The 20,400-nt window shown below is 43.4% G+C and overlaps 1 protein-coding gene across 1 annotated transcript; it reads right to left on the reverse strand.

Moving 5' to 3' along the window:
* Positions 1–524: 524 nt before the first annotated feature.
* On the reverse strand, positions 525–12,400 carry LOC139412299 (proteoglycan 4-like). Its single transcript, XM_071159143.1, has 4 exons — positions 12,397–12,400; positions 2,879–3,161; positions 1,718–2,724; positions 525–559 (listed from the first exon to the last, which is right to left on the reverse strand). Exons 1-4 carry the CDS (start codon positions 12,398–12,400, stop codon positions 525–527), a joined length of 1,329 nt encoding a protein of 442 aa, XP_071015244.1.
* Positions 12,401–20,400: the final 8,000 nt, after the last annotated feature.

The raw sequence follows: 20,400 nt of genomic DNA on the forward strand, positions 1-20,400 counted from the left end.
ATCACCTTACGATATTTAAAAATACCTATTTTTATCTCAGGATTTGCCTTCTCTGGATCTTGTCTCACAACGGTCGTCCTCCAGTGTATTGCTAAATATCTATATAATTGAATCAATGACAGATTGCCTTTGGTTGACACAAGTCAGGGTGGTGGGCAGGGCAGTACTGGGTCTGTAGAGTGGTTAGCCAATGAGCACAACCAGTGAACAAGACCATGATGGTGGTCAGATACTATATCAATTGGTCACAGGATTACTTTGTTATGTCAAATCAAATCACATTTTATTGGTCACATACTCTCATCTTCCTTCTTTCTTGTGTGTGTGTGTGTGTGTGTGTGTGTGTGTGTGTGTGTGTGTGTGTGTGTGTGTGTGTGTGTGTGTGTGTGTGTGTTCCCCATGAAGGAAGCCATTGTGGATGTTCAGGCATTTATGTAATCTCTGCTGGATTGGTCTGCAGAGAGAGCAGGAGGTTGATGAGGTTGCAACTCCTTTCTCTCTCCTCTCTGCCAGATAACAAGTGGCTAGATGGGGCCGGCGTTTGATCCCCACACCAACACTTTCACAGAACAGAGGAAAATTAAATAATGAAGAGATATCTGTCCCCTTTTTCTCCCTTCTTTTTGAATAGACCCGAGCAAACATAAACTTTTGCATGGACTTTTTTACCCGGCCAGCTCCAGCACTGTATATTCAGGATCAGTACAGTACAGATGTAGGATCTTAATTTGAGTTTAAGTTTGCTACTGCAGGAAAATAATCTTGCAGTAACCGTAAATTAGAATTATTATTTGAATATAATTAATTAACATTTTTATGGGGGTTCATATATTTTTTTTAATTGAAGATCAAGTCTGAAATTTCAAAATGGAAATTACAAACTTCAAAAGCCTTTTTAAACGTCAAATACACGACACATTTTTAATTTTCCTGCAACAGGGTGGTCAAGCAAGATCCTACATCTGTACGTGCTTTGGGCCTCAGAATGACTCATAACCCATAGCCCATCTTTCCACTGTGATCTTATGCTTCTAGTCTAGACCAATGCCAATGGTTTCCAATAGTTGTTGAAGTTAGTCCTGCTACCTGAGTGGGGCTGGGTCAAAACAAATGAAGTGGTCAAATTAGTGTTTTAATTACGTTTTGTCCCTTTCTTGATTTCCATGATGCTGTACTATACATCATGAGGATGTTCAGTGTTAGCTAGAGAATGTACTAAACATCATGAGGATGTCTGGTGTTAGCTGGGTCTATAGTGAAATAGAACAGTGTTTTTCTCCTGCTGCCTCAGATGGAGCAGATTCAGTTAATTTGCACTGCGTAATGTAAGGATTTTAATTGCTTAATAAATTGTGGGAAAAGTAACTAAGTGTTTCACATAAACCCAGATGTGAACAAATCAATTCACTGGATGTGTTTTCCAAATAAAGAGATAAAATAGTAAAAAGTAAAAGGGATGACTATATGAAATGGAGCGGTGAGGATGAGGATGTGATGGTTGAAGGGCTGATGCTGTTTGAACGGATGAGGCTGTTGTATCAGGCCGTGAAAGGTCAAAGGTCAGGGAGGGGTGTGGGGGAAAGAGAGGAATTACATGTCCTGTTTTCTCCGTCTGTTTTACATCCTGGTCATCTTCTTCAACTCACTGTTTCCACCCTGCCCTCTCATTTTCTTGGTGTTTGTACGTGTGTGTGTGTGTGTGTGTGTGTGTTGGTACTCTCTGGACTCTTCCTGGTTGTACACTCTGGACTCTTCCTGTTGGTACTCTCTGGACTCTTCCTGACGGTACACTCTGGACTCTTCCTGACGGTACACTCTGAACTCTCTAGACTCTTCCTGGTGGCACTCTCTGGACTCTTCCTGACCGTACACTCTGGACTCTTCCTGTTGGTACTCTCTGGACCCTTCCTGGTGGTACACTCTGCACTTTTCCTGGTGGTACACTCTGGACTATTCCTGACGGTACTCTCTGGACTCTTCCTGACAGTACTCTCTGGACTCTTCCTGTTGGTACTCTCTGGACTCTTCCTGATGGTACACTCTGGACTCTTCCTGTTGGTACTCTCTGGACCCTTCCTGTTGGCACTCTCTGGACTCTTCCTGTTGGTACTCTCTGGAATCGTCCTATTGGTACTCTCTGGACTCTTCCTGACGGTACACTCTGGACTCTTCCTGTTGGTACTCTCTGGACTCTTCCTGTTGGTACTCTCTGGACTCTTCCTGGTGGCACTCGCTGGACTCTTCCTCACGGTACACTCTGGACTCTTCCTGACGGTACACTCTGGACTTTTCCTGTTGGTACTCTCTGGACCCTTCCTGGTGGTACACTCTGGACCCTTCCTGGTTGTACACTCTGGACTCTTCCTGGTGGTACACTCTGGACTGTTCCTGACGGTACTCTCTGGACTCTTCCTGACGGTACACTCTGGACCCTTCCTGTTGGTACTCTCTGGACCCTTCCTGGTGATACACTCTGGACCCTTCCTGGTTGTACACTCTGGACTCTTCCTGGTGGTACACTCTGGACTGTTCCTGACGGTACTCTCTGGACTCTTCCTGGCGGTACACTCTGGACCCTTCCTGTTGGTATTCTCTGGACTCTTCCTGTTGGTACTCTCTGGACTCTTCCTGTTGGTACTCTCTGGACTCTTCCTGACGGTACTCTCTGGACTCTTCCTGTTGGTACTCTCTGGACTCTTCCTGTTGGTACTCTCTGGACTCTTCCTGACGGTACACTCTGGACTCTTCCTATTAGTACTCTATGGAAACGTCCTGTTGGTACTCTCTGGACTATTCCTGTTGGTACTCTCTGGACTCTTCCTGACGGTACACTCTGCACTCTTCCTGTTGGTACTCTCTGGACTCTTCCTGACTCTACCATCTGGACTCTTCCTGACGGTACACTCTGAACTCTCTGGACTCTTCCTTGTGGCACTCTCTGGACTCTTCCTGACGGTACACTCTGGACTCTTCCTGGTGGTACTCTCTGGACCATTCCTGGTGGTACACTCTGGACCCTTCCTGGTTGTACACTCTGTACTCTTCCTGGTCATACACTCTGGACTCTTCCTGGTGGTACACTCTGGACTCTTCCTGACGGTACTCTCTGGATTCTTCCTGCTGGTACTCTCTGGACTTTTCTTGAAGGTACACTCTGGACTCTTTTCGATGAGCGTTATGTTTTGAGAATCAGGGTTCAGTCAGTGTAATCACTTTTATTTGCATAAATACAGGGTTTTTCTGTATAGTGGTTCCATGCATTCACATTGGTATGATTTCCAGAGATGCCACACAAAGACGATTAGATAGTAGCATTTTTGCTGGTGCACACACACACACACGTACACAAACACACACACCCACACAGTCACACATAATAGACACTACATACACTGTTCCATGACTTTTGTTACGGTCAAACCCAGGCAGGCAGAAAAGTCATTACAGGGGAGAAAGGCTTGTGGGAAAAGGATTATGGAGGGGAGAAGTTCTTCAGTCTCTGCACATCTCGAACAGAAACGATCAGTGACTTCTTCACCTGGCTAAATCTCAGAGCAATTAGACCCTCAATAAACTGACCTGCATAGAGTTTGAGCAGGGAGAGTTTCAGCCCTGAGCCCTGACACTGGGCTGTAGATACTGATACCTCTCCTCAACAGGCTGACGCTGGGCTGTAGATACTGATACCTCTCCTCAACAGGCTGACGCTGGGCTGAAGATACTGATACCTCTCTTCAACAGGCTGACGCTGGGCTGAAGATACTGATACCTCTCCTCAACAGGCTGACACTGGGCTGAAAATACTGATACCTCTCCTCAACAGGCTGACACTAGGCTGTAGACACAGGTACTTCAGAAGTCTATAGGAGAGACAGCCAAGACATTGTGTCGTACATTATCGTACAATATTTTTCTCTACAAGATGGTTCACAATAGTTTAAAATTTTTATAAGTCATGTGCACTCGGACAGTGAAAGATATGGCGAAGAAATACAGAGAAGAAACTGGCGCCGACAGAGAGAGCCGCCTCGGTTCTAGCTATTAGAAAACTTTGCAGTATTTTGTATTTTTATGCATTATTTCTTACATTGTTAGCCAAGGAAATGTTCTGTGCTATTACATAAGGCCGAAAATAACTATTGGATATCAGAGCGGCTGTAACTCAACAGCAGTACCAGCATTACGACCAGGAATACGACTTTCCCGAAGCGGATCCTTTGTTCGCACCCCCCAGGGAAATAGAAGTGATTCCAGAAGCCGACCCAAAACAACGCTGGCAGCAGAGAGGTACTCGGAGTGGTCTTCTGGTTCGACTTCGGAGTTGCGCACACCATCCACCACTTCTGAGTATATTATTTGTTAACTTCTTATGGCTGCAGGGGCAGTATTGAGTAGCTTGGATGAAAGGTGCCCATATCAAACGGCCTGCTCCTCAGACATAGTTGCTAATATTTGCATAGTATTATTGGTATTGGACAGAAAACACTCTGACATTTCTAAAACTGTTTGAATTATGTTTGTGAGTATTACAGAACTCATATTGCAGGCAAAAACTGGAGAAATTCCACTTCCTGATTTTTTCTGGAGGTGGCAGATTTTCAACCAAGGTCTCATTGAAATAACAGCAAGATATGGATGAGTTTTCACTTCCTACGCCTTCCACTAGATATCAGCAGTCAATAGAACTTTGTCTGATGAATCTAATGTGAAGGGGGGTCGCTTGACACAGGAAATAGTCACCACAGCCATGAGTGGACCATGCTTTCACCAGGCGCGTTCACAGGGGAAGCACCTGCGTTCCACTGCTCATCTGAAGTAATTCTAATTCTCCTGTTGGAACGTTATTCAAGATATATGTAAACAACTTTCTAAAGATTGATTCAGTACATCGTTTGACTTGTTTCTACTGACTGTTACGGAACTTTTGGACATTTCGTCATGTTATAGTGGACGCGCTTTGTGACTTTGGAATTGTTTACCAAATGCGCTAACCAAAGTAGCTAATTGGACATAAATAATGGACATTTTCTAACAAATCAAGCATTTATTGTGGACCTGGGATTTCTAGGACTGCATTCTGATGAAGTTCATCAAAGGTAAGGAAACATTTACCATGTATTTTCTGGTTTCTGTTGACTCCAACATGGAGGCTAATTTGGCTACTGTTCTGAGCGCCGTCTCAGATTATTGCATGGGCGTAAACCTTTTTTGAAATCTGACACAGCGGTTGCATTAAGGAGAGGTATATCTATAATTCCATGTGTTTAACTTGTATTATCATCTACATGTATGATGATTATTTCTGTTGAAATGATGTGGCTATGAAAAATCACTTGATGTTTTTGGAACTAGTGAATCTAACGCGACAATGTAAACTCAGATTTTTTTATATAAATATTAACTTTATCAAACAAAACATGCATGTACAGTGCCTTGCGAAAGTATTCGGCCCCCTTGAACTTTGCGACCTTTTGCCACATTTCAGGCTTCAAACATAAAGATATAAAACTATATTTTTTTGTGAAGAATCAACAACAAGTGGGACACAATCATGAAGTGGAACGACATTTATTGGATATTTCAAACTTTTTGAACAAATCAAAAACGGAAAAATTGGGCGTGCAAAATTATTCAGCCCCTTTACTTTCAGTGCAGCAAACTCTCTCCAGAAGTTCAGTGAGGATCTCTGAATGATCCAATGTTGACCTAAATGACTAATGATGATAAACACAATCCACCTGTGTGTAATCAAGTCTCCGTATAAATGCAGCTGCACTGTGATAGTCTCAGAGGTCCGTTAAAAGCGCAGAGAGCATCATGAAGAACAAGGAACACACCAGGCAGGTCCGAGATACTGTTGTGAAGAAGTTTAAAGCCGGATTTGGATACAAAAAGATTTCCCAAGCTTTAAACATCCCAAGGAGCACTGTGTAAGCGATAATATTGAAATGGAAGGAGTATCAGACCACTGCAAATCTACCAAGACCTGGCCGTCCCTCTAAACTTTCAGCTCATACAAGGAGAAGACTGATCAGAGATGCAGCCAAGAGGCCCATGATCACTCTGGATGAACTTCAGAGATCTACAGCTGAGGTGGGAGACTCTGTCCATAGGACAACAATCAGTCGTATATTGCACAAATCTGGCCTTTATGGAAGAGTGACAAGAAGAAAGCCATTTCTTAAAGATATCCATAAAAAGTGTCATTTAAAGTTTGCCACAAGCCACCTGGGAGACACACCAAACATGTGGAAGAAGGTGCTCTGGTCAGATGAAACCAAAATGGAACTTTTTGGCAACAATGCAAAACGTTATGTTTGGCGTAAAAGCAACACAGCTCATCACCCTGAACACACCATCCCCACTGTCAAACATGGTGGTGGCAGCATCATGGTTTGGGCCTGCTTTTCTTCAGCAGGGACAGGGAAGATGGTTAAAATTGATGGGAAGATGGATGGAGCCAAATACAGGACCATTCTGGAAGAAAACCTAATGGAGTCTGCAAAAGACCTGAGACTGGGACGGAGATTTGTCTTCCAACAAGACAATGATCCAAAACATAAAGCAAAATCTACAATGGAATGATTCAAAAATAAACATATCCAGGTGTTAGAATGGCCAAGTCAAAGTCCAGACCTGAATCCAATCGAGAATCTGTGGAAAGAACTGAAAACTGCTGTTCACAAATGCTCTCCATCCAACCTCACTGAGCTCGAGCTGTTTTGCAAGGAGGAATGGGAAAAAATGTCAGTGTCTCGATGTGCAAAACTGATAGAGACATACCCCAAGCGACTTACAGCTGTAATTGCAGCAAAAGGTGGCGCTACAAAGTATTAACTTAAGGGGGCTGAATAATTTTGCACACCCAATTTTTCAGTTTTTGATTTGTTAAAAAAGTTTGAAATATCCAATAAATGTCGTTCCACTTCATGATTGTGTCCCACTTGTTGTTGATTCTTCACAAAAAAATACAGTTTTATATCTTTATGTTTGAAGCCTGAAATGTGGCAAAAGGTCGCAAAGTTCAAGGGGGCCGAATACTTTCGCAAGGCACTGTATTGTGTAACATGAAGTCCTATGAGTGTCATCTGATTAAGATAATTCAAGGTTAGTGATTAATGTTATCTTTTTTTATGCTTTTTGTGAATGCAATATTTTGCTGGAAAATGGCTGTGCTTATTGTGGTTTGGTGGAGACCTAACATAATCGTTTGTAGTGCTTTCGCTGAAAAGCCTATTTGAAATCGGACACTTTGGTTGGATTAACAACGAGAATTGCTTTAAAATGATATAAGACACATGTATGTTTTAGGAATTGTAATTATGAGATTTCTGTGGTTTGAATTTCGCACCCTCTATTTTCACTGGTATTTGTCATATCGATCCCGATATTGGGATTTCAGCCATAACAAGTTAATGTTCAGTCTCTGGATAATAAAGTTGAAGAAGTTGGTTTCTTTCCAGAGGGATTCCATCAGGGATTGTAACATACTCTGTTTCACGGAAATATGGCTCTCTCAGGATATACTGTCTGAGTCCGTCCAACCAGTTGGGTTCTCAGTTCATTGCGCAGACAGGAATACATATCTCTCTGAGAAGAAGACGGGCTGGGGTGTCTGTTTCATGATTAGCCACTCAAGGTGTAATTGTGATAACATATAGTAACTCAAGTCCTTTTGGTCACCCGACCTAGAATACCTCAGAATCAAATGCAAATATTATCTCCGGCCGTGTATATCCCCCCTCAAGCTGATACTGCGACAGCCCTCAAAGAACTTCAATGGACTTCATGCAAACTGAAAACCACATATCCTGAGGTTGTATTTATTGTAGCTGGGGATTGTAAGAAAGAACATTTGAGGACAAGGCTGCTAAAGTTCTATCAATATAGCGACTCTAGTACTCGTGCTGCTAAAACATTCAACCACTGTTACTCCAACTTGCTCCAACTTGCCTACAAGGCACTCCCCTACCCTCCTTTTGACAAATCTGACCAGGATTTCATTTTGCTCCTCGCTTCCTGTGGACAGAAACTCAAACAGGATGTACCCGTGCTAAGGATTATTCAACACCGGTCTGACCAATCGGAATGCACGCTTCAAGATTGTTGTGATCACACGGACAGGGATATTTTCCGGGTAGCTTCAAGGAATAATATCGATGACTATACTGATACGGTGACTGAGTTTATCAGGAAGTGTATAGTAGATGTTGTACCCACTGTGACTATTAAAACCTATCCTAACCAGAAACTGTGGATAGATGGCAGCATTCGTGCAAAACTGAAAGTGCAAACCACCACATTTAACAATGGCAAGGTGACTGGGAATATGGCAGAGTACAAACATTGTAGTTATTCACTCCACAAGACAATCAAACAGGCAAAACGTCAGTAAAGAGACAAAGTGGAGTCGCAATTCAATGGCTCAGACGCGAGACATATGTGTCAGGGTCTACAGACATTACGGACTACTAAAGGAAAACCAGCCATGTCGTGGACACCGATGTCTTGCTTCCGGACAAGCTAATTATCTTTTTCACCCGCTTTAAGGATAACACAGTGCCACCGAAGGCATCCCTAGCCGCGTCCTCAGAGAATGCGCAGACCAGCTGGCTGGTGTGTTTACGTAAATTTTCAATCTCTCCCTATCCCAGTCTGTTGTCCCCACATGCTTCAAGATGGCCACCATTGTTCCTGTACCAAAGAAAGCAAAGGTAATTGAACTTAATTACTATTTTCCCGTAGCACTCACTTCTGTCATCATGACATGCTTTGAGAGATTAGTCAAGGATCATATCACCTCTACCTTACCTATCACTCTAGACCATCTCCAATTTGCTTACCGCTCCAATAGATCCATAGACAATTACACTGCACACATCCCATCTGGACAAGAGGAATACCTATGTAAGAATTATGTTTATTGACTATAGCTCAGCATTCAACAGCATAGTACCCTCCAAGCTCATCATTAAGCTTGAGGCCCTGGGTTTGAACCCCGCCCTGTGCAACTGGGTCCTGGACTATCTGACGGGCCGCCCCCAGGTGGTAAAAGGTAAGAAACAATATCTCCACTTCGCTGATCCTCAACACTGGGGCCCCACAAGGGTGCATGCTCAGCCCCCTCCTGTACTCCCTGTTCACCCATAACTGTGTGGTCAAGCGCGCCTCCAACTCAATCATCAAGTTTGCAGATGACACAACAGTAGTAGGCTTGATTACCAACAATGACGAGACAGCCTACAGGGAGGAGGTGAGAGCTCTGGGAGTGTGGTGCCAGGAAAATAACCTCTCACTCAACATCAACAACACAATGGAGATGATCGTGGACTTGCAGATGTTAGCATAGGTGCAGTGAAATGCTTGTGTTTCTAGCTCCAACAGTGCTGTAATATTAACTGGCAATACACAATAATATACACATAATCAAAAAAGTTAAAATAAAATCAAAAATAATAATAAATTAAGAAATATCAGGATGAGCAATGTCAGAGTCCGGAACATGTGTACAGACAGTATGGATAGTATATGAATAAAGGTGTGCACAGCAGTAGTCATATAGGATGAGCCTGGACTAGAATACATACAGTGGGGAGAACAAGTATTTAATACACTGACGATTTGGCAGGTTTTCCTACTTACAAAGCATGTAGAGGTCTGTAATTTTTATCATAGGTACACTTCAACTGTGAGAGACGGAATCTAAAACAAAAATCCAGAAAATCACATTGTATGATTTTTAAGTAATTAATCTGCATTTTATTGCATTACATAAGTATTTGATACATCAGAAAAGCAGCACTTAATATTTGGTACATAAACCTTTGTTTGCAATTACAGAGATCATACGTTTCCTGTAGTTCTTGACCAGGTTTGCACACACTGCAGCAGGGATTTTGAACCACTCCTCCATACAGACCTTCTCCAGATCCTTCAGGTTTCGGGGCTGTCGCTGGGAAATACGGACTTTCAGCTCCCTCCAAAGATTTTAAATTGGGTTCAGGTCTGGAGACTGGCTAGGCCACTCCAGGACTTTGAGATGCTTCTTACGGAACCACTCCTTAGTTGCCCTGGCTGTGTGTTTTGGGTCGTTGTCATGCTGGAAGACCCAGCCAAGATCTCGCGATACATGGCCCCATCCATCCTCCCCTCAATACGGTGCAGTCGTCCTGTCCCCTTTGCAGAAAAGCATCTCCAAAGAATGATGTTTCCACCTCCATGCTTCACGGTTGGGATGGTGTTCTTGGGGTTGTACTCATCCTTCTTCTTCCTCCAAACACGGCGAGTTTAGACCAAAAAGCTAAATTTTTGACTCATCAGACAACTGTTTGATTGAGTGTGTGGACAGGTGTCTTTTATACAGGTAACGAGTTCAAACAGGTGCAGTTAATACAGGTAATGAGTGGCGAACAGGATGACTTCTTAAAGAAAAACTTGCAGGTGTGTAAGAGCCGGAATTCTTACTGGTTGGTAGGTGATCAAATACTTATGTCATGCAATAAAATGCAAATTAATTACTTAAAAATCGTACAATGTGATTTTCTGGATTTTTGTTTTAGATTCCGTCTCTCACAGTTGAAGTGTACCTATGATAAAATTGCACACCTCTACATGCTTTGTACGTAGGAAAACCTGCAAAATCGGCAGTGTATGAAATACTTCTTCTCCCCACTGTATACACATGAAGTGTGGTAAAACAGTATGTAAACATTATTAAAGTGACCAGTGTTCAATGACTATGTACACAGTGCATCAGTCTCGAAGCTGCTCGGTAGAGTGGTTGTGGTGGTGCGCAGCTTACATTAGCCAGACATTTATCACTGGGTGTTTGATATAACATTAGGGGGCAAACGCATATGCTGGAAATACTCATCGCTTTGTTCTAGCATTTTATAACAGAACGCATACGCTGAATGGATGGCGAGCTGGGTGACTATTTGGCCATTGATTGACATTTGTTTTATATCAGTACAATGTTCTCATTGAGGAGTCCAGCGTGGAGAGGGCTGGCCCTGGCAACTGGGGGTCTGAGCAGCGGGGGTTTCACACTGATTAATCAACCCCCCAACTCCACCTAAGAGAAGGGGGAGGGACGGCAAGCCTAACGGCAAAAAGCTGTTTAAACGCTTTCGAGAACGTGACAGAAAATATAGAACAAAACAGTGTCACGCAAGGAACTGAGCAAGAGAGTCCAGTGTTCAGTATCATACTATCAGACACACATTACTGCTGCTCTCTCTCATGACACTAACCTAAAGACAGGGACACGCCATGTGGACTGGGCTGCTCAGAGAACAGAGAGGGAGAGAAGAAACAAATGGTCTTTCTCCAAAATACAAGAATCCAGTGGTCGAATAAATAAATGAATATAGCGAAATTAAACGAAAATGCACAACCCCAGCCTTTATTTTTCCGCAGATGTCTTAATTTGCTGTGGGAAAGCGGTGTTTCCTCTGAAGGTCTACCCCCCCCCTCCCTCTCCCTCTTTCTCTCTCTGCTCCCTCTCCCTCTCTCCTCTCTGGGCTGTGCCATGACCTTCATGGTCACTCCACCTGCAGGAAGCCATGCTTGATTCTCTGTCCACTGAGACGCCTGCTTGACAGCAGAATGGTGTCACAGGACCGAGTGGTGGAATTTCTCTTTCTCTGTCATCATTAATGGGGCTTCCCCCTATGGTGAGGGGGATGAAAGTACGATTTAATGTTCTCAGGAGAGTGGCAGCAGAAGAAAGGCTCAAAGCCTCGCATGCTGGTTTCTGATTGGGTCACTCCAGCCCTTGCAGCGAATGGGATGTCTCTGTGGAATTTGCCATAGACCGGGCTGAAAGGAGAAGGAATTAAGACCTTTTAAGGATGGACATGTAACAAAGGAACACTTTTATGATGTAACAGCATAAAACGAGAGCCTCCATTGTGTAACCGATTGGAAAAGGTCTTTGAAATAAGCGGCCCGCGATGTGTGCTCTCCCCGGGCACCAGTGGGGTTTTAGTGGCTCCTACAAAATTACTTGTCTACTTGAGAACCCGAATGGCTCTGATTTCAGCAGGCAAAGTAGAAGATTATTGGTTTGTTTCTATTTCCCTCCTTCCCTTCTTCCCTACCTCCATGTCTCTTAAGCATTGGATGGAGAGACAGCCCCAGGTTAATTTGGAGAGAGTGTAAAAAACAAGTTAAAAAACACACATTTGCACCTGATGTAGACATGAACTTTCCTATCTTGTTCAGTGTAAAGGTACCAGAGGTTTATACAGTAAAGACTGACTTTGGGAATATGTCCCCATCCACAGGCTGCCTCAGAGGGTTTTTAGACGTGTCTTAGTGCAGAGGAGAGGAGGAGAGGAGAGGGGGAGAGGAGGAGAGGAGGAGAGGGTTGTAAACACTAGAGGGGGAGCTTACCCATGATGGAGATCCAGAGTGCTCTGATAAGTGTTTCTCAGGCCCCCTACCCCCCTCCTCCTATGCCTCCTCCATCACAGGCAGCAGGAGACCTCCAGGGATCAAGGGTCAGGGGTCGGGAAGAGCGGAGGGCCTTTTTATTGTCCTTCTCCCAGAAAAGTAGGGAGAATGTGATGTGTGTGTGAGCAAGAGAGAGAGAGAGTGAGAGAGAGAGAGAGAGAGAGAGAGAGAGAGAGAGAGAGGGAGAGAGAGAGAGAGCGAGAGAGAGAGAGAGAGAGAGAGAGAGAGAGAGAGAGAGAGAGAGAGAGAGAGAGAGAGAGAGAGAGAGAGAGAGAGAGAGAGAGTGGGCTGGTTGCTGAGTTGTAAGTGTGGGAGAAAACTTTTAGCAGCCATCACACTGAGATATGGAGCTCTTAAAAATCCTCTGGAGGCAGTGTAATATCAAGAAGCAGGATTATTCACAAATCCCCTATTACACTGCCTCTCCTCTGTCTGACCAACCTCCCTCACCCCCACCATCATTTTGACAAATTAATTGACTCGGCTGAGTGAGTGAGCGAGACGTTTCCTCCCATTTGCGTGGAATAAGACATGATATTTGAGATTAGTTTATGTGCTGGTTATTAAAGCCTTTTCCCCTGGTTCTAAGAACAAAAGAGCACTAAATGGATGAGGGAAATCTTCAAATGCAGCACAGACATTTTAAGGCAATGCGGTGACTGCAGTCTTCTTCAGGCAATGCGGTGTCTGCAGCTCTAAACATGGCATTTATCCATTCCCCCAACTCTTCCATATTCATGTATCTTTCTGCTGGATTCATTTTCCGTTTAGTTTTGAAGATGGAATCGCAAACTAAAGCCACTAGCGGAGTAGAAGGAAGTGTTGTGGGGGATGGAATTCAGTGCTGCACAGACTGTTCACTCCGACCTTCATGTTCCAACATCAAAGTGCTTCCCCTGCCCATCTCCCTTGGTGAGAGCGGCAAAGATGTCTAGAGCACTGGAGTGTGTGTGTGGGTGGGTGTGTATATGTGTGTGTGAAAGCATTTATGTCCATGCCTGCAAGCTGGGCTGTATGCTGCCAATATGTGATGCTAAGTAGTGATACCAGGCTCTGTCTCTAACAGAAACCCTGTGTTCTTAAGAGAGAGCTGCTGTAGCTTCTCTTCATCATCTGTTTCTGTGTTACTTTTTTCTCACTCGAAGTTGACCAACTGTAAAATATATACGTATACTGCACAGGAGGATGGTGGCACCTTAATTGCGGAGAACAGGCTCGTTCTAATGACTGGAGTGGAATTAATGGAATGGTAACAAATACAGTACATTCAGTAAGTATTCAGACTCCCCTGGACTTTTTCTATACTTTGTTACTTTACAGCCTTATTCTAAAATGTATTAAATAGTTTTTTCCCCGTCATCAATCTACACACAATACTCCATAATGACAAAGCAAAAACATTTTTTTTTACATTTTTCAAACATATAAAAAAAATGAATATCACATTTACATAAGAATTCAGACCCTTTACTAAGTACTTTGTTGAGCACCTTTGGCAGCGATTACAGCCTCAAGCCATCTTGGGTAGGACGCTACAAGCTTGGCACACCTGTATTTGGGGAGTTTCTCCCATTCTTATCTACAGATCCTCTCAAGCTCTGTCATGTTGGATGGGGAGCGTTGCTGCACAGCTACATTGTTTTCAGGTCTCTCCAGAGATGTTCGATCGGGTTCAAATCCGGGCTTTCAGAGACTTTTCCCGAAGCCAATCCTGCGTTGTCTTGGCTGTGCGCTTAGGGTTGTTGCCCTGTTGTAAGGTGAACCTTTTCCCCAGTCTGAGGTCTTGAGCTCTCTGAAGCAGGTTTTCATCAAGGATCTCTCTGTGTTTTGCTCCATTCATCTTTGTCTCGATCCTGACTAGACCCTGCCACTGAAAAACATCCCCACAGCATGGTTCTGTCACCAACATGCTTCACCATAGGGATGGTACCAGGTTTGCTTAGCATAGCGTTCAGGCCAAAGAGTTCAAGTTTGGTTTCATCAGACCAGAGAATCTTGTTTATCATGGTCTGAGAGTCTTTAGGTGCCTTTTGGCAAACTCCAAGTGTGCTGTCATATGTCTTTCACTGAGAAGTCGCTTCTGTTTGGCCACTCTACCATAAAGACCTGATTGGTGGAGTGCTGCAGAGGTGGTTGTCATTCTGTCATTCTCCAATCTCCACAGAGGAACTCTGGAGCTCTGTCAGTGTGACCATCGGGTTCTTGATCACCTCCAGGACCAAGGCCCTCCTCCCCCGATTGCTCAGTTTGGCCGGGCGGTCAGCTCTAGGAAGAGTCTTGGTGGTTCCAAACTTCTTCCATTTATGAATTATGGAGGTTACTGTCTTCTTGGGGACCTTCAATGCTGCAGAAATGTTTTGGTACCCTTCCCCAGATCTGTGCCTCGACATAATCCTGTCTCAGAGCTCTATGGACAATTCCTTCGACCTCGTGGCATGGTTTTTGCTCTGACATATACTGTCAACTGCGGGACCTGATATAGACATGTGTGTACCTTTCCAAATCATGTCCAATCAATTGAATTTACCACAGGTGGACTCCAATCAAGTTGTACAAACATCTCAAGGATGATCAATGGAAACAGGATGCACCTGAGTTCAATTTCGAGTCTCATATTTAAATCAAATGTTTTATATAAATTTGTAAAAATTTAGAATTTTTTTTTTCTCGCTTTGCCATTATGGGGTATTGTGTGTCGATTGCTAAGTATTCAATTAATTTTAGAATACGGCTGTAATGTAACAAAATGTGGAAAAAGTCAAGGGGTTTGAATACGTTCTGAAGGCACTGTACATCAAACACATTTTCTCCATTCCAGCCATTATTATGAGCCGCCTCATCTTAATGTAGTTCTTTAACACACTGTGAAATGGAGTGGTTCTTTAACACACTGAAATTGAGTAGTTTTTTAACACACTGAAATGGAGTTGTTCTTTAACACACTGTGAAATGGAGTAGTTCTTTAACACTGTGAAATGGAGGAGTTCTTTAACACACTAAAATGGAGTAGTTCTTTAACACGCTGTGAAATGGAGTAGTTCTTTAACACGCTGTGAAATGGAGGAGTTCTTTAACACTGTGAAATAGAGGAGTTCTTTAACACACTGTGAAATGGAGTAGTTCTTTAACACACTGTGAAATGGAGGATTATTTAACACACTGTGAAATGGAGGGAGAGGGTGGAGTGATAAAACAACAACACTATGGTGTAGGTAGAGAATCTCCATGTTTTGGACTGTCTGGTCACAGCTCTGCCTTTGATGAGGGAGACCAAAGTTAAGCCCACAGAGTGCAGCGGTCACATGCACCTCCCCTGCACCCCCATCTGATCCGTACTGTCCTTCAATTCTCATGACTCTTGTTATTGCCAATTGCTCCCTGTGTGGAATGCTGTTTGTTGGAAGCAGAGGCTTCGACGTCCGCCATGACCAGATAAAGTGCCCCAGATTCATGCTTCCGTGTGACGCAACAGCTGTGCCAGCAACGGGTAGCTCCGACCCCCCCAGCTCCCATGAACACCCGCACACACACACGCACAAATGCTCAGACACACACACACACACACACACACACACACACACACACACACACACACACACACACACACGCACACGCACACGCACACACACGCACACACACACACACACACACACACACAGGGCCCTACCGCGCCTGCTGTGTGAAAAATTTGCTGACAGGCAGAGCGAATGCCACCACCACGTGCCCCATCCGCCTGGCAAACGGCTCAATACATCATCGTGTTCTTCTCTGCTCAAACCCAGACTCCACTCACAGGGCAAATGGAGCATGTTATTCTCTGCTCAGATCTTATTTCCCCCCAGCCTGCCAGTGACTACAGCTTTTCCTCTCCCTAGAAGGAGTGAGAGCCTCTGGACACACACTTGAATGCAAACATGGACATGCACGTGCACACACAAAGATACGCACAAATGCGCACACACACACACACACACACACACACACACACACACACACACACACACACACACACACACACACACACACACACACACACACACACACACACACACACACACACACACACACAGACAATGACACACAGACACACAGACACACAGACCTCCAGGCCCTGCCACCTCGAGGCTGCCACTGATCTTCAAATATAGCTGAGCATCAATCAGTTCCTGACAGGCTTTTAGTGTAATTTCTCTTCCTTCCCTTGGCTTTCTGTCCTCTTCCTCTCAACCTTTCCTCAGCTGCTCTTTGAGTATTCCTACAGGCGTGTGCTTTTTCAGTGAGTCTGCGGAGCAGAGGTCACATTTTGAGTTTCATCCCCCTGCCTCCCACATATCACAACGTTTAAATATCCTTTAGAGATATAGAAGAAGTTAATGTTTGTAAATCCAAGCCTGTTGTATCACAGCCTGCATTTATTTATTCCACTTCCTCCTTCAAAGTCTAGTCTGCATGGTTACCTTGAATAACACACAAACCGTTTCATCTCAAGACAGAACCCTTAATGGAATAATCATAGAACATTTCTTCCTCCGTAATCCTGTGATTATTTAATCTTCAAAATGACATTTGGTCTTTTTCTCCTTCCGCCACAGTTTAGACAGTCTAGACTGTCATCAGACATGTACAGGTATGTTATGAATGTTGATGACTTTGTGTTATATCACAGGTAGTGTAGTGGTGCTTGGAGAAGTGGTTATACATTCATCTTGCCCAACATTTCCCAAACGGCTTACCTGGTGAAGAAAAGGTGCCCTGTGTAAACAATTTGATGAGAAACAGTGACTTACACTCTGAAGGACGTAAAATGATCAATCCCATATACACCAATTGGCAACACCCACTCCTCAGAAGTGTAAACACTAGTTGCTGAATTGTTCGTTTAGAAATCAGAGCTTTACCACTATAGAAGGCCACAGATGAGCTCTCCTGTTTTGGAGGAAAGTGGAAGTCAATGGTGAAGCAAGAGCCAGAGGTGAAGGATTGAGAGTAAGAGGAGGACGAGGAAGGACAGTTGTCTCAGATGAGAACACATTGGTTGACCATGTCCTCAAACATGGATTGAGAATGAGGGAGGCTGGGCAGAGAGTTCAGCCCAACCTGAGCCACTACACGGTTGCATCTATCATCCTTACATTCAGAAATGAGAACCGGTAAGTTATCTACCATCTACTCTATGCTCTTTATTTATGTATACTGTAGTATACTGCAGTCCAACATATCAGTAGGCCTATGTTACTCGGTGATTGTTGGCCAATGTTACAGTAATGTCATTTCATATTGAATGAAATTTTTTTTATTTTAGCTTACTGTAACCAATCAAATCATATTTGTGGATCTTCTGCAGAACTGAGAGAAGGCCAGGCCATGGTGGAAGACACAGTTCACACCAGAACAGGAGACCTCTTTTGTGAACATGGTGGTGGCAAACAATACCAGTACACTACGAGAAATCCAGAACCACATAATTTCAGACAACACAATATTCAATAACATTCACCAGGTGGGCTTGTCTACACTGGACCGTGTATTACAGAGCAACCAAATCCGGATGAAACAGGTCTACAGGTCGCCATTTGAGCGAAACTCAGAGAGGGTTAAAGAACAGCGCTATGAATATGTGCAAGTAAGTACTATAATGTGAATTTACTATCATATCAGCACTGTACAGACACATTACAGTACGCTAATCCAGTGTATTGTGCCTCACTATATTGACCAACATACTCTAGGTCTATGTTACATATTGTCTTGTTGTCTGTTTCAGAGAGTCTTGGAGCTGGATGCCGCTGCAATTCAGCACGTTTATATTTACATTGATGAGGCTGGCTTCAACCTAGCCAAAAGAAAGGGATTGGGAAGGAACAATATTGGCCACCGTGCCATTGTGAAAATTCCTGGACAGCGTGGAGGGAATATCACCATGTGCGCAGCCGTGAGTCAGCAAAGCCATCGCCATGCCAACCTTGGTCCCTACAACATCGCCCTTCTCATCACATTCCTGGACACACTACATGGCTTCCTCATTCCAGCCGAGCAGAGGGGTGGACCAGAGCAGCCCAGATATGTTGTCATCTGGGACAACGTGAGTTTCCACCGGGCTGCTCTGGTCTGCAACTGGTTCATTGATCACCCACAATTTATTGTTCTATACCTCCAATCATATTCCCCATTCCTAAACCCAATTGAAGAGGGTTTTTTTCGGCATGGCGATGGAAGGTGTATGACCGCCATCCCCTCGCATGCAATGGAGGATACATGTGGTGACGTTGATGTGGTGGTTTTCAGCAGCTGGATCCGTCACTCCAGAAGATTCTTTCCCCGCTGTTTAGCCAGGGAGAACGAGGCTTGCGATGTAGATGCTGTGGTGCTGTGGCCAGACCAAAATAGGAGGCAGGATGCAGCCCCATGTATTTTTTCTGACATTTTGCATGTGTTTTTATCTTTTTGTGTTTAGAGTTTTGAAAGATTGAGCCACTTTAATATTTTGTTTTTGTACAGAAAACCATTTATCTTACTGAATGTTTTCCTGGTTTTCTCCTGTTATGTATGGAAAGCCTTGCATAAAAAAGTGTTCAAAAATATTGCATTTTGGAAATAAATGACAATGTTTTTGTTACTGTATTGCATTTGAATGTGTTTTTTTATGTACATTTGAGTAGGTATACATTACTGTAACCATATTTTACAAATGGCTACAGTGTAACACTGAAAAATTGATATTCATAGTAGTGTTTTGTGTTGAGCACATCAATGTGTTGTTGGTTGGTAGACAGATCAATTGTATGTCGTTCTGATACAACAACAAAAAACATTTTGGAAAGAGATAAACAGTTTTGAATGCAGTTTGTTTTTGCTAGAGATTTGTAGAGTTTAGCATTTTATGTTTGTGTTTTTGTGTTTTATGCATAGAGTTCAGGAAAATGGCCCAGAGATTCAGCAAACGTGTGTAAACAATTGTGGAAAACTGTACGATGGTCATACCAAGGATCATTTAGCAGTTTGATTTTGAATTTTAGGACCCCTTTAGGTATAAAAAAAATGTGCCCTTACTGCTATTAGCCCATATAAATGCCTTGAATAATAGATTAATTCATGGAAAACAGAGAATAAAAAAAAACAAATCTAAAGGAAGTTTGTTTTAAAGTGTCTGTTTTTTTTTACCGATATTTAACAACAAAAATGTGGCACTTGAAAAGTATTCAGACCCCTTGACTTTTTCCACATTTCATTACGTTACAGCCTTATTCTGAAATTGATTAATTCATTAAATGTTTTCAGCAATCTACACACAATACCCCATAATGACAAAGTGAAAACAGGTTTATATAAAGTTTAGCAAATGTGTTAAAAATAAAAAACGAAATACATTATTTACATACGTATTCAGACCCATCGCCATGAGACTTGAAATTGATCTCAGATGCATCCTGTTTCCATTGATCATCCTTGAGATGTTTCTACAAATGAGTGAACTCCACCTATGGTAAATTCAATAGATTGGACATGATTTGGAAAGGCACACACCTGTCTATATAAGGTTGACAGTTGACAGTGCACGTCAGAGCAAAAACCATGCCATGAGGTTGAAGGAATTGTCCGTAGAGCTCTGAGACAGATCTGGGGAAGGGTACCAAAACATTTCAGAGTTATTGAAGCTCCCAAAGAACACTGTGGCCTCCATCATTCTTAAATGGAAGAAGTTTGGAACCACCAAGACTCCTCCTAGAGCTGGCCGCCCAGCCAAACTGAGCAATCGGGGGAGAAGGGCCTTAGTTAGGGAGATGACCAAGAACGCAATGGTCACTCTGACAGAGCTCTAGAGTTCCTCTATGGAGATGGAAGAAACTTCCAGAAGGACAACCCTCTCTGCAGCACTCAACCAATCAGGCCTTTATGGTAGAGTGGCCAGACAGAAGCCACCATTCAGTAAAATGCACATGACAG

This window comes from Oncorhynchus clarkii, chromosome 6 (genome assembly GCF_045791955.1).
Source record: "Oncorhynchus clarkii lewisi isolate Uvic-CL-2024 chromosome 6, UVic_Ocla_1.0, whole genome shotgun sequence".
In the NCBI taxonomy this organism is placed as follows: Eukaryota; Metazoa; Chordata; class Actinopteri; order Salmoniformes; family Salmonidae; genus Oncorhynchus; species Oncorhynchus clarkii.

What these genes read in the sequence shown, in the direction of transcription:
- LOC139412299 (XM_071159143.1), bottom strand. An exon ending in CGTCAGGAAGAGTCCAGATG is followed by an intron (nt 2,725 to 2,878) that starts GTAGAGTCAGGA and finishes GTGTACCGTCAG; the next exon opens with GAAGAGTCCAGAGAGTACCA. An exon ending in AACCAGGAAGAGTCCAGAGA is followed by an intron (nt 560 to 1,717) that starts GTACCAACACAC and finishes GTTCTGTGAAAG; the next exon opens with TGTTGGTGTGGGGATCAAAC.